We start from the raw sequence: 15,494 nt of genomic DNA, 5'->3' as shown, positions 1-15,494 counted from the left end.
GTAGCTTTGCATTCAGGTTGATGACAATACTGTGGAAATCTCCTACCACTGACATCATTCAGATGTTTGTGCACTGGTTTGTGTTTAATAGGAGCACCCATCATTATAACAGTGTGTGAAAATATAATAGGTCGCCTTTAACATTGAAGGTGCCAGTTATACAAAATTTGCCTTTATTACATTTTAAAACTACGCGTAATATGGGCTAAAAAGAATTTAGACCTCAGTCACGCAGGCTTACAGATCAGTCATTGACCCTATGGCAACATCCAGTTGCTAGGGAAATGTACGTGTTCCCCAACCAGTTGGCAAGTGGTTGCTGGAGGTTGCTTGGAGTTGCCGGGTGTAATTGGTAGCAAAGAGTGTGCTGCACCTAGTGCTGCATCCTAGATTGAATGGCAGATGCCAGCTTGTCTGAAAATACTCACCAACAACTTACTCAGCAGTAGTCAAACTTGCAAAATTGATATGCAAGCCAGAAACGTGGCAACGTTTGACTTTCAACTTAAAGTCAATGTGTTGAAAAATATTGGTTGCACTGGTAAGAAGCAAGTTTTACTCACTAGTTTTACTCACTAGCGCCTTCCATGTGCTGCATCATTGTTGCCACCAACTCCAGCAGCAACTCGGCAACTGCAAGTGGTACACACTTTGCCTAGCAACTGGAGCTAACTAAGGGAAGGAGGGGTCGTTACTGACCAGACTCTCGACCTTGAGGCAATATTTATGTAAAATGTTTTGCTATGTCCAGTGCCCTTTTAATTAAGTAATTTGAATCTGGCCCATGGCTGGATGGCTTCCTCCTTTGGCACAATTCCACTGATCTTCTAAGATTTGTTGATTTTGATCAATTATGTGATTTTCTTTGTTTTTGTTTCCCCACAATCTTGCTGACAAACTCTTTTATTGGCAAAGGTGATTTATTACTTTTTTCAACTCGCTGTTAATCGACATGACGTGCTCATATACTTGTGCTTTTGCTACCCAGGTGGGCGTCGCCGGTCTGAGCCAGACGAGGCGGAGCTGCTGAAGGTCAGCAAGCGACTGGTCGAGGACGCCGTCAACCGCGCCTTGCAACAGTACAAACAGGAAACACTTCAGAATGGGGGCGGTCCTAATGCTGCCGCAGTGAAGCCCCCTGGAAATACAGAGGAAACTGCTACAAAGACGAACACTACAACCAACTCCATCACAGTGAACAGGAAGTGACCTCACCCGACCGAGGCGCAGAGACTGAAAAACCAGCAGTCCGGACACCATCAGCCAGGCTTGGTTAGACATGAGAAGAGTCAGTAAGACCTGGGCACAAAGCTTGAACCAGCCAACCAGTCAGCCCGCTTTGCTGACCAGCTAACCCAGCTAGCCAGCCACGCTAGCCACCCGCCCACCTGACCTAGCTCGACACAGTGCTAGTTAAATAGGTAATGTAGCTTGAAATTAACGCCAGGTGACCGTCCTAACAGGCCAGCCTGTTTAGCCTGTTGACTTACCGCACCAACTCTGCTGTCCTACATCTAACAGCGAGAGTTTGGCCCCTCCTTCTGCACTGATCTGCGGGGGAACATGTTGGCACTTCAAACCCAGAACACAGATGTGAAGCACTCCTGTAGAGACACTCCGTATTTAAGGCTTCACTGTGACCCGTCACTGCAAAACTGCCCTTTTAGAATAAGAAAAATTAAGTTTTGTTTATAGTTTAGTTTACCTTTTAAAATGAACTTGAAATGTTCTTTATTTCCATCTGATAATGAAAAAAAGCCTTTTGCTGAAACGGTTTCAGGTGAAGAGTCTTTCACCATCCTTTAAACGTCTTCTGCCTTCATAGACAGAAAATCATTTGTTCATCTTTGAGGCTGAAGAAGCCGTGTGACTGGCTGGATTCTTCAAACTTAAGTGTGAGACACGCTTCAGTATGCTGGACTTGAATCTGTGCAAGCTTCTGTTGCATTTGGCAGTCCACTTAAATAGATCTTATTTAAATTTCTAGCATTTTATTTTATCTTCTTCACGTCTGGTACAGAAACTGACATAACCTGCCCCCACTCCACAGCTTTGCTTTAAGTGTCATGTATTACAGTTGCATTACCAGAGCGTGTACTACCGAGGCAGCACCGAGACAATCATGGAGTTGAGATAGATTCACTTTGGAAAATTAAGTGATGCTTTTGAGCAAAATCCTATAAATCGACCTCCACTAAGAATAAATAAAAACACTAACTTTGGTGGATTGGGGATGCTACAAAATAAAATGATGTGCTTCAGCGTAACATTACACTATGAGTTGCCAAAAATGTATCTCCGTTAATGCCAAAACCTTCATGATTAAATCCTTGACAAGCTGTTATTACTGTTAGACTCAAGTATTTATTTCAGAACTCACCTTCTTCTCTAATACATTAGTGTGATTTTTCTCTTTTTTGTTTGATTCTCTATGAAATGCAGTTTTAAAGAGCAGCGCCGCACGTTGGTCAATTATTAAGTCTGTGACACAGGCTGGAGTCCGTTTGTTTGAGGCTCAGTGTTTTTGTTTTGGGGTGTATCAGTATGCTGATGCTGAGAAGCATCTGATTCTGTAGTACTGTACATGGAAGAGCTGTTAAAGGCAAGCAGTGATTGAGAGTCACACAATAGCTCCTCACAGCTGAGAACCCCACAGCTCCTAATTTTGCTGTCTTCCATCCTTCTTTTTAAATGTAAGCTTAATGACATAGGCCCTTATAGCGTTGTGCTCATGAAATCCATCCACTGTTATTCAGAAATACGTACGCACCAGTGTTAAATTAGATATTACTGCAGGAAACGGCTAGAACGGTGATTCTTTTATCTGTTTAGCTGCTTTGTCTTACAGCTGATTTACACGATTTAATGTAAAAACAAAAAAAAATGAAGACGCTGGATTTTAGTTTGTATTTCAAAGGTGTACAAAGCACAAGATTTTTGTAATTTATGTTTTTAAAATCTGGTTTTGGATTTTACAGAGCAGGTTTATACTGTTCAGATCAAAGTGGCCTTCAGTCACTAAAACAAACTCGTGCGATTCTTGTTTTCCTGAAGGATGGTTTTTACCCCGCGTGTGGGGTAGGTTCGGCGATTTGCCAAAGTCTCTTAAACATCAGCCTGAGGCTAAAGGGTTGGATTCTTGAGTTAAATGTTTTAAAAAAATTAAAAAGTCCACCATAAAACAGAAAATGTGTTATTTCCATTGTAAGAAAAAAGCAAGTGACTTTGATTTTCAGCTGTTTGAGGTTTCATTTCCCTGCAGAGAGAACAGGTGTGGAAAATGCACTCTCATCTCTGTGGAACCTACTTAAACGGTCAATAACACAGACGGATGGGAGGAGGAGGAGGAGGGGGGTAGCTGTCTTACGGTGGACTTTGAAGATTTTCTTTTCGCTTTTTTTTTTGTTGTCACCAGGTCCTTAATCTCCTTAAAATCCCCTTTAATACACAAGTTGTCCTGTTGGCCTGTTCATGTGTCTGTGAAAGCGTGGATGTGTTTGTCTGTGGGACGTTTGATCAGTGGTTCCCCTGAGAAATTCTTGTCTGTATCAATCATGGAAACTCAGACTTGCGTGTGTGTGTGCGCGTGTGTGAACAAGTGTACAAATATGTCTTCTCTGTTTGCCTTTCCATGTTTCCACGTGTATGTCCGACTGAGTGGGTGTGTTGTTTGTACTGTGTTGTATATCTTGTTCTGCCATATTTGAACAATAAAACAGGATATGAGATTCAGAACTAATATCCTCTTATCCCCGTCTCCTTATTTCAGTCTGGGTGCACGCGTGTGTGTGTGTTTTACTACATTAAGATTACAGTAAGAAAATTATTTTAACAGCGGCGAGCATTTTAAAGGGACTGTTTTGCTTTGATACAATTGTATATGCTGGAGTCACAGTGGTGGGAGACCGCAGCACGTTCAAAATTACTGCAGTCTTTGAAGTCTTGTTGCCTTTGAAGATGAGTCTGCCGGCGGGCACGTCGGTGCAGCCCCCTCTAGCTTCTGCCCGGTGGCTACTGGGTGACCCCTCGTCTGGGGATCCTCAGCCCTTCCCATGAAGGTGGCACGGATGCCCCTCCGGTGGTCCTCCTTGGGCTCTTGCACTCTGGGGCCTCTGGATGTCTGGGGCCTGGATCTCCTCCATGCCTGCTTCATGCCCTGGGGGACAGGGCTATGGCTCTCTACATCCTCTTGCAGACCATTACATGGGGAAACCATTTGAATACAAGCGCACCGATCCACACAGGTGTGCACACGGGTGTTCACTGTTCGTAGACTTAAATCACACCTTTCTTGGCTGCTACTTCAAAGCACATTGTGCGCTGTCTGTCCTGCGTGCTGCACAACAACATTCAATATTTAGTATTTACTGCTGTTTACACTTAGCTAGATTAATGCGATGGTGTTGTGTTTAGTATGTTGCTTTGTTTTGTTTTTTTATTTGCTTGTTTTCTATTCTTTTTCTCTCAACAGGTGATCCCGGAGATATTTTTCCCCCCTTTCTCACTGTCCCTCTCCCCTTCTGTTTTTCTTTTCCTTCCTCTTTCTTTCTCCCTTTCCTATCCCTCACTCATGTCTGTCCCGTCTGTAACAACTGAAAATAAAATAAATAATAAAAACAAAGGTCGATCAAATGGACCAATACGGCAATGCCATGATGATCCATTTGGCAAAATAAATCCATTGGGTATCCTTGTTGGTCTTCAGGCAACAATTCTGACGGCTAAAGAACCAAATGGGACAGGCGAAAAAGAAAAAAAAAAAAAAAAAAGAAGATGAGTCAAAGATGGGTCTGGAACCACTCAGTCAGTTGCCATCTTCAAAGCAACTTTAGTGCAAACTTTAGGCAAATTGTTGCCATCTACAAACAAAATTTAAACAAAACTTCCCAAATTAACTATTTGCATTCAGAGTAAAACCTGAACTTCATGGATCTAAAATAGAAATTCCTGCACAAATTGTGATTTAGTTTCTGCAGTATGGTCACTTAACTGCAAAATGACATGAGCGCTTGGCAACCAGTTGCAAACCAGCTGAGTGGAGATGCGGATGAGTTGCACTCACTGTCCCACACTTACTCGGATTGATTGCAGCATGTTGCTAATCTACCTGAGAGTGATTGCAGTCAGCCTGAGGCAGTCTGTGATTATTTGGAGACAGGTTGCCTCCATCCAGGCCACCAGTGCATTTGCAAGTGAAACTCTGGGTTTGGGCAACTGTAGGCTGCTGAGTTCCACTGCATCCCACTGACAGTCACTGGGATTTTGATCTGAGGAGTTTAGAGGCTGGATGAACACGCTGGGCTCTAGTTTCATGTTCCTCAAGTTTTACTCAGCAGCCTTTTGCAAAGTAGCGGGTTACATGGTCATGCTGTTGTCAAACATGCTATTGCCCTACAGGGTCATATTTGATCTGCTTCACCATTTAGATTTATGGTACTTGCCTAAGTAACATTAATGCAAACACTAAAGTTTCCCCAGAAGAATAAGTTAGATAGATAGATAATATGGTTTCCTGGCAGTAAAAGGCCCAGTTTTTCCCACAGACATTTTGGAGAAGAAATTTTGTCTGTTGAATCACCACAATTTGTTCTTGCAAAACCAAAATCCATTATCCAAAAAGCAACCAGTCACCATTAACATTTAAATCAGGATTCTTAAGAATGTAAAATCATTTTAAAGCAATGTTTCTATTTCTATCAGCTTTCCAAGCATCACTGCTAAATTGTGCACATCTCATCTTTTGAAAAGAACATTTACCATTATGCATTTACCATTCACAGGCCCTTCACACCCCAAGCACACCCACACACAATTTTTATTTTGCCTCAGCTGAAACCGAGGAAGGATTGTAATAGAGAGAAAAGGCTCTGTTTACAAATATAACCACCTCAAAGCTGATGTACATGAAGCTCTAGGACAATGTGGGCATGAATCTCTACACTAACTCCCTTTATTGTATTACTATGCATTCAATAATGGTAACTAAGGTCTTTCATTTAATGGCAGAGAGGACTCGGCGTCCCACATAAAATAGGCTTATAGGTTACAAATCTTTTACTTATAGTTGGTTATTGTAGTCGCAGCACTTCAAACATCCTTACTCAAGCTTATAATGGAAAACATGTACTTCACATCAACTCAAACAGGTAAATTCAACTGGTATTTGTTTAGAAACAACAGCAAAGTGATGGGAATCTTCAAACTGATGTTCTAATAGTGCACTGAAGTACATATTTTGCTGTTATTTTAGTGACAAGCTGTTTTTAAGTTGCCCCCTGTTATTTTTTCCATTTCTGTCTGAATGTACAGTTTCTCACCTGTTAGATGTCAACTTACACCTTGAAACTTTAAGACTTTGGAGGCTTTCAAACATGAGTCTGTTCTACTTGAACCTGTCCAACTAAATCTCTGTGCAAGGCTGATTTCTCTCTCTCCAGTTATATTTTTACAAAACACAATAAATCTAGCCAGTCTAATGGTGCCCATTGATTTATAAATTAACAAGATCAAATTCTTTGGCTACCAATTGTTTAACAAGAAACCCACCTGTCACTCGGAAATAGCCACATCCGAATCGTTCTTAATCTTGACTCACCTGATTCATTCAATCTCTCAAGTCCTCACATCAGAGTCTTCCTATTTCTAAAGAAAATAACTTTTAGGTATGTGTTCATCTACTGCGGATTGTTTTTGTTGATGATGTTTTTTAGGACTGCCACTTGTCCAGTTTCCTCAAATATTTTAGAGACAACTTGCACACCATGCTGGAATATGCCAGCTTTTTGGCTAAAAGCTCTTCGGGAATCACCAAAATGAGTGAAAAAGCAGAAAATGTCCAAAGAAAAACTTTGAAAGACCTTCTTAAAGCCTGAAGAACTAATGCTCAAGACCACTTTAAAAGTTACACGAAACTCAGGCTCCTTGGAAACAAAATATAAAGAAATGAAAGATGGTTCAAGACTTTTGCACAGTACTGTATTAGACATGAAGGATTTGACAACTGTATTTCTTTTCTCTAGCTTCATGGGAAAGCAAGGCCAAAGAAACCCCTCATGTAGCTTTAAAGGTGAGGCAATGAACCGTATGGATGTGGTTGTGTGTGCTCTCTGTAGATAATTGCTTAATTGCTTACTGACCAGTAGGAGGCAGATAGCCGGACACTGAGTTTTGGAGCCATCAAGAAACAAAACAACGGTCAATACGTGACTTGGAAATGATTCAAAGCTCGGTTCAAATTATAATAACCTTATTGCTTGTTTACATTTATGACCCTCCATCTCTAGGAAGGCAACCAGCACATACACATAAGTAAAGTACACACTGTTAAAGTATTTTTTTCTGAGCTTTCCTTTTTTCTTTTTCTTTTTTTACATCATCTTTAAATAAATGGAAAATGTCTGTAAGAGTTCTGTAAAACGGGGTCACCAGGGTGTTATCGGCAGAAACCCTCCGAGCTCTTTTATTTCACAGCTTCCCTCATAATGTGCGAATTTGCTGAATCACACAGAGTAATGCAGCACAACCGATTCCATGAGTCAGTCGTCGGCCGACCTGTATGCGATATAGTACAGTGATGGCAGCACACTCGGTGTGATTCACCAGCACTCACAAAGCCAAGTGTGACTGTGAGGCTGAGGGTGGATGGAGGGCACGTTTCTATCACCATCCAGTGTGACTCAAATAATCAGTGTAGCAATCTTAAAGTTACACTCTTGAAATCTTGTCTTCGGCTGTCACCCATTTACGGCCCTCTCAGAGTTTCACATCGGGGTAAATGTGAAAGCTTGTTCTTCTGCGGTCCCATCAAATAGGAGAGTAAAGGGCACTACTCTTCCTGACTTTCTGGGTTGTCAGTGCTAACGTTTCATAGTGTGACTTCACTGCTGCAAAATGTCAAAATGTCAGCTCATCACAAGGTCAATGATAGCACCTACTGCAAAGTGTTAGAAGTAGGGCTTCGTACCTGCTGTGGCTCATCACAAACAGAATTCATTTCATTGCTTGCTCCTGCATATTCATGAACCCTGTGACCACCTGGGTTGTTCCTTCAGTTCATTTAACCTTGAAGAGGATAGCAAGAGTTTCTTCTGGCTTTCTGCACAATGTGAGCTCCAGCATGCACTTGTTCCATCTTTCTCAGTGTAGATAGAAAATAGGATTTAAAACCTTCCTTTTTAATCAAGCAAATAGTTAGGTCTGGATCATGTGACGCTCAATCCTCCCTTAGTTATGCTGCAATAGGCCTAAGCTGCCGGCGGCTTCCAATCTGGTTGTTAAATGATGACGTATGAACTCTGCTTTTGGGTCCAAACTACTCTGCTTTTATTAAGGCTGTTATGTTTTTAAGATGTTTTAATGCTTTGTATCTTGTATTATTTAATCTGAACAAGCCCCCCATAAAAGGAGATGATCGCTGTCGATCTCGCTCAGTTTGTATTACCACACTTCGTCAGCAGCATGTTTTAAAGCTCAGTTTAAAAAAAAAAACAAACTTATGATGTAACTACAGCCCAGCCCATGCAACAATATATTAATGACTAACCTTGATTGTGGATGGATTATCTCAGTTTGGTCCATTAACAGCATCTTGCCATGCGATTGCTAATTTTTATTGAGTGGAAAAAAGTTAGCGTTCATCTTCCAGCTTCACTGTGCTAATGTGTTTATATCATACTAACCATAGCTGTGTAGCTAGCCACCACGTAGCACATCATTATATACCAGTTAGCCCAACTTCAGTAACCCTACAAACATTGCTGCTGTTTAGTTTTCTGTCTTCATTTATGTCACGAGTTATAGCAGAGCTGTGCCTTTTAATTTTTCAGAAATCCCTCAATCAGAACATGGTATCTCATCTTTAGATGGAAACTAGCAAGCTAAATGCCTGCTAACCTCCGTTTAACTTCATAAATTCTGTTTTCATGGATGCCTGCATGTTAAACTTAATTGTTACACCTGGTAGAGCCTCCACACTGATCATTTTATTGCAGATGGAAGAATTTAGACAGTTTTTAACTCTCAGTGATACCGCAGAGTTCATTTGACATTGGGACCTGAAGCGACGTTTGGACGGCTAATGTGGTCAGACTTAATGACCAGATGATGCACTGAGTGTTTCTTCTTCACTCATCTTTTTTCAGTCACTATGGGTTTATACACATCCATGCATTTAATCATTAGCTCTTCTCTTCTAAAGTGTGTTTTAATCCTTTCTTTCTCTCATCACCCCCAACAGGCCATGGCAGATATCTACCCCTCCCTGAGCCTAGTTCTGGTTTCTTCCTGTTAAAAGGGAGTTTTTCCTTCCTGCTGTTGCCAAATGCTTGTTCAAATGGGGTTGTCTGATTGTTTAGGTTTTCTCTGTATTATTGCAGCGTCTTTATCTTAAAAATATATAGAGCACCTTGATATGACTGCTGTTATTATTTGGCGCTATATAAATAAAATTGAATAGAGTAGAACTGGAATTGGATTAAATTAAAACAACTCTAAGGTAGATCTATCATTTTATCAAATCTTCTGCAGAGTTAAACATGAAGATCACTTTACTGTTCATTGAGGATTACTGAGCTTTTCTCTGGCGTCTGAGGGAGTGTCATGAATTACAAATCACAGCTTTGGCATGAGACTTATGAGAAAGTATGAGTCACAAACTTGAGATACAGAGTTTAAAATATTTGTGGCTTTCACCAGACAGATGTGGTCTAATAGGGTTGTGCTGTGAGCACTCTGGGAAGTGCAGGATCCAGCATTTTGTTTTTTGGGAGTTTTTTTTGTTGGACACTTTGATAATTAAGCCATTTTCAGATTGGGTTTGGTTGGGGTTCACAGTCCCGACCTATAAATGTTATTATTTTGAGCTTTTAAAAAAATAATTCAATAAAAAGAAATGTGGCCAGTGTCCATTAACTGTAATGTGCTGTTTCTGTGTTGTGTATACATGTTGTGTGCACACTCTCTGAAGCCCACAGGGTTGTTCTCTGCTTTTGCTCTGAAAGACAAAATATCCTTCTTCTTTTTTTCTTTCTATTTCAGTCTCGGGTCATGGCACCATCTGCCTTCCTGAACACATTCAGACAGTGTGTTTTTAAAACAAAGTGCATGTGCACTTTCAAGCCATCTTTCCATCATCATCTTGTGGATCCTGTTTAATTCTCCCCTCACTTCCTACTTCAATAAACAGCCTGGAAGTGCCAGATATACACACTGTATATATATGTGAAATACTGTAATAACAATGATAAAATCTGAACATAAAAAGCTGTGTTACTGAGGCTGTGGGCGGAAAGCGGGCAATTATCGCAGTATTAATTTTAAGAAAATGAGGTTCAGAGGGAGGAGGAGGAGGAGGAACAGAGAGCAATTATTTGTGGTGAAGAGCCTCAGCTGCAAGGTGACACAAACATGACTGGAATATGAGCAAGCTAACCCTCCTGCACTTACCCACATATATGGATCCACAGGATCTGTTAGAGACAGTGACACTGTATCTGTCAAACACCAGGACAAGTACAAATTGCAGGCCTGTCTTTGAACAGCAGCACATTTGTGTGCGATATGTTTGTAATACAACGATTAGAGCCTGACGGATGGTGGAAGTTCTGGATTATGTACTTACCAAACCCTCCAGCAGTTAGACACTAAGTGTGAAAGATCAGCTTTGGCTAAAGAAATACTGGCATACATTTTCGTTGCAGATATAATAGAACAAACCGATTTTCTTAAATTAATAAATATAAATACCTCATGGTATCCTGTGCTACTCTCATTCTTTTGCTATTTAATCTTCAACACAATGCATAAAACTATAAAATGCTTTCTTAGTGATGATTATTATTTTCTATGAGCCATTATGGGGCACTTTAAGTCTTTTTTAAATTATTAAAATTAAAAGGGTAAACAAGTGTGAATTGATTACACATAAATGAAATATTTCAAACCTCTTTTGGTTTAATGCTGATGATTAGCGCTCAAGCACCTCAAATTATTAAAGATTTCCTAAAAGCAATCAAAAATGAGTTCAAAATACAGAAACATGTTTAGTTATATATTCAACACATTGTTGGCGGTCCTTTTGAACGAATTACTGCTTCAGTACAGTGTGGTGTGGAGGCCCTGCTGTGTTATTGAAGCCAGAATTGCTTTGATAGCCTTCAGCTCGTCTGTATTTTCTTTCTTGTAACAATACTCTGTAGATTCTCTGTGGGATTCAGGTCATATGAGGTGGCTGGCCAGTCAAGCACAGTAATAACATGGTCAACAAATCATTTGGTAGTAATTTTGGCACTGTCCTCCTGGTAAAGGAAGTCAGCATCTCTATAAAGCTTTTCAGCAGATGGAAGCACGAAACGCTCTAAAATCTTCTGGTAGACGGATGCATTGACTTTGGACTTAATAAAACATGCCACCCCAAATCATCACAGACTGCAGAAACTTTACACTGGATACAAAATATACTTTGATCTGAAAATAGGACTTTGAACCACTAAGCAGCAGCTTGGTTCTCTTTCTCCTTAGCTCAGGTAAGACACCTCTGTGGTTCAGGAGCAGTGTTGGGTAAGTTACTTTAAAATAGTAACTTAGTTACATTACTAGTTACTCCTATCAAAAGTAACTCAGTTACTTCAAGTTACTCGTTACTTTCAAAGTAACTAGTTACTAGGGAAAGTAACTTTGGTTTTACTCAGAATTCTCTTATTAATGTGTTGCTTCCATAACTTTGCCAGTCTTCTAGCTTGCTTACTTGCCACAAGTGCACTGTGCCACCTACCAATAGAAAGGAAAAGATAATGTGCATATTTCCACGAGAGAAATCCCACGCCTGGACCATCATTGACTGCTGCCATGATTCTAGCCTACGTCACAGCGTCGTGTGCGCCTTTTACATCCAACACAAAAACTGCAGTCGTGGTGCTTTGATTGTACTCAGAACTCGGAAATTCTGCCTTCTAAATAGGAAGATGTAGGTAACACCAGACTGCAGATGAGCTGCATACAGGGCTGGACTGGGACAAAAAATCGGCCCGGGCGTTTTGACTAGAGACCGGCCATTATAGGAAAAATCATAAAGCCTTTGAATGAAAACAAACGCTGTTGTGACAGTGATGTACACTGTTTTGATGGTATATATGCATCAATCTATCAATCGTTTGTTGTAAACGATTGATAGATTGATGCATATATACCATCAAGGCAGCAGGTGGATGAGGGAAAGGGGACGCAGAAGGAAAAGAGACCCGAGGCGGCCGCCGGTCCAAGTGTGAACTGAACTTCAGGTAAGAAGTTATGACCTGCAGGCTATCCGAGTCAGATATAAACCAAGTTTAGGTGGAGTTTATTTTCGTTATTCTGACTTTTTCCGTACTGCGTACTAGCTAGCATGACGGAGTTTCTATACAGCTGGGTGGGTGCTATGAAGTTAATGATGTTGAACTTTATTTTGTTCATAAGTTATTAGAGTTGCCAACTGTCCCGTCTGGTATTCAGAGAAAATATTACGCGTTTCTTATTGAGGTGAAAAGGAACAGTTTGTCCCGTAATTCAGCTACAATGAAAAAGACACAAAGCTGGAGTTATTCTGTGTCTTTGCTGCACAGCTGCCTCTTCTTCTTTCATTCTCTCCCCTCTCTCTCCTGTTTCTACTTCAATCATGAAAACTGATCAATGATCAGCTGATCGGCTCTCTTGTTTGTTTATCGCCCACTTTGCGCCAGAAAGAGGAAACCAGCCAATGTCACGTTAAACAACAGCAGCACGTTTAAGCTTGATTAGCAGTTGTTAGAATTTATTTAATATTAATTTCTAGTATCAGCTGATGTTTGCTGGAGCCACAGCTGCAAAAAAGCTGCTGGTCATGATATCAGTTTGGTTATCTGGTGAGAGGGAAACATGAAGATGAAACCAGGAGATGTCCTTACTGAATCATCGGAGCTGAACAGGTGATGGAGAAACAGGTTTACCTTTTAGGTGACATGAATGAGTTGAAGGGAAGTTATGAACTGTTTCTGAGAGACAGATAACCCCAGGATCCTTTTTTAGGTAGCTGACAGCTGGTAACTGTGCAGGTGCGGATCTAGCAAAGTTTTGCCAGGGGGGCCAGGTAGGGCATTAACAGGGAGCGGTGGGCACAAAGAAATACTTTTCTTTCTTATTCTCATTTAAAATGTCTAGATTTTAAAAACTAATTATCTGAATCTTACAACAAACGATTGATAGATTGATGCATATATACCATCAAAACAGTGAACATCACTGTCACAACAGCGTTTGTTTTCATTCAAAGGCTTTATGATTTTTCCTATAATGGTGGGCCGGTCTCTAGTCAAAACGCCCGGGCCGATTTTTTGTCCCAGTCCAGCCCTGTATGCAGCTCATCTGCAGTGTGGTGTTACCTACATCTTCCTATTTAGAAGGCAGAATTTCCGAGTTCTGAGTACAATCAAAGCACCACGACTGCAGTTTTTGTGTTGGATGTAAAAGGCGCACATGATGCTGTGACGTAGGCTAGAATCATGGCAGCAGTCAATGACGGTCCAGGCGTGGGATTTCTCTCGTGGAAATATGTATTATCTTTTCCTTTCTATTGGTAGGTGGCACAGTGCACTTGTGGCAAGTAAGCAAGCTAGAAGACTGGCAAAGTTATGGAAGCAACACATTAATAAGAGAATTCTGAGTAAAACCAAAGTTACTTTCCCTAGTAACTAGTTACTTTGAAAGTAACGAGTAACTTGAAGTAACTGAGTTACTTTTGATAGAAGTAACTAGTAATGTAACTAAGTTACTATTTTAAAGTAACTTACCCAACACTGCCCATCACTCTATATATGAATAGTGAATATTAATTAAAAATGTAAATATAAGTAAACAAGATTTTAGAGACAAGCTTTTTACCTTGTTTTGATTCTCTAGCCCATTTTCTCTGTCTATATATAGAGTTTCCTAAAGTACATAAGCAATGTTGGGCAATGCTAGAAGCTAAGCTAGAAGTGGCCAAGGGTAAGCAGAAACACTCATGGTTCTAGAGTCTGTCGAGGACTTAAGCAAAAATTCACAGGGGGCCCCACCACCCAAAGTTCAGCATCATTATATTATAAATAATAAATTGTATAACTTTACCCTTTTCTGAAGAACCAAGAACAGCACAAGAAGGCGTAGCCTGCAGACCGGTTTGTACACTGCCTCCATCAACCACAGATGCTCTCTGCAGGTAGACATGCCGTCTGCAGACTGTCCCCGCGCTAACATGCTGAACCCCAATTTCCGCAAAAACACCCCGCCTACTTCGACAAAGTAAAACAGCGAATCTGACGAGCTGTTCCAACATGTTTCTTTGATTTACAACATATTAAGGGTAAGCTGTCTAAATGTGTAAATGTTAAACTCATTTGTGTTAGGACAGCTCAGGTTACGCATCATTCATTCTGCAGATAGTTGTTTTATTACATTTTCATAATGTAAACTAAAAGGCTGATTTTTTTATTTCTCATTTTGCAATAGTACAGTATTATTGTGATACTACAACATTGTGGAACAGGTATTTGTAACACTGTGAAACTGTTCACCCGCAAATGGCAGCTGTGATGAACTACTCTGTCAACCTACATGCTGCACAGCTTTGGAAACAATGGACTGTGCTTGTAAAACTGTAAAAACTCTTTCTACATTGCCTCAAAAGCCATTTTCTGTTCATTTGTTGTGATAAACACCTGCTGTCAGGTGGGTCAAATGCAAACACGTTTCCCAGATTGCAGTTGTGCTTTAAATTTTAGCAACAACACAAACAGTAATTCACCCGTTAGCCTCTGCGATGGTTTTTATATTCAGCTCAGTTGTGACTCACCTTCAGTCATGTTTTTCATATGTAGCCATATTTCATATCTGTGCTCTCAGCTCTGTTTGACTGATACTTTCTGGGTTTTCCCGTCACAGCACAGATGTGACTATAACTCATCACACGGGTGCGTGTAAACTTTAATCCCGAGGTCATCTTCTCAGATAATCGTGTCATTTCCTCTGTTTTTCCCTGACCAGGTTTCACTCAGGTTTAGCGATGACACAGTCACAGCTGGTGCGATGTTTTTCTTTTTTCTTTTCATTTTTTCATCAAAGCATCCGAGCATGTGGGCTCATCATTCACCACAGATGGAGTGAATCAACACAAACACACGATGGCTATCTGCAGTACATCATACAGACACACGAGGATAAAAACCAGCACACCACTGGGTCAGAGTGAACAAACAACATTAATTTTAATGAACTGAATTTTTTCATACAGCAGCAGGGAAAAGGCTTTTTGAGGCCTGTCATATGAATTTAGCGGTTAATAGAAAAAGGACTGTGCATACTGACAGGGTCAAAATGGCTGTGTGATTTTTAATAAGCCTGAGAATAATTTTTTAAAAGATGTTAAAGGTGGTAAGAGACACTTCAGACAATTGCATTTTATGTGTACCAAGACATGCCAGTGATGGTTATTTGCTTTCTGTGGATTA

At 40.5% G+C, this 15,494-nt stretch overlaps 1 protein-coding gene across 2 annotated transcripts in view; it reads left to right on the top strand.

The window, feature by feature from the left end:
* akap7 (A kinase (PRKA) anchor protein 7) overlaps window positions 1-4,398 on the top strand; it is a 47,890-nt gene extending 43,492 nt beyond the window's left edge. For both annotated transcript variants that reach the window (XM_085132899.1, XM_085132901.1), the window contains one exon: window positions 989-4,398. In XM_085132899.1, the coding sequence (XP_084989025.1) occupies window positions 989-1,209 (221 nt within the window). In that variant the 3' untranslated portion in view covers window positions 1,210-4,398. The remainder of the gene's footprint in view (window positions 1-988) is intronic.
* Window positions 4,399-15,494: the final 11,096 nt, after the last annotated feature.

The sequence above is a fragment of the Neolamprologus multifasciatus genome, chromosome 15 (genome assembly GCF_963576455.1).
Source record: "Neolamprologus multifasciatus chromosome 15, fNeoMul1.2, whole genome shotgun sequence".
Lineage (NCBI taxonomy): Eukaryota > Metazoa > Chordata > Actinopteri > Cichliformes > Cichlidae > Neolamprologus > Neolamprologus multifasciatus.
This window is presented reverse-complemented; position numbering and strand designations above follow the sequence as displayed.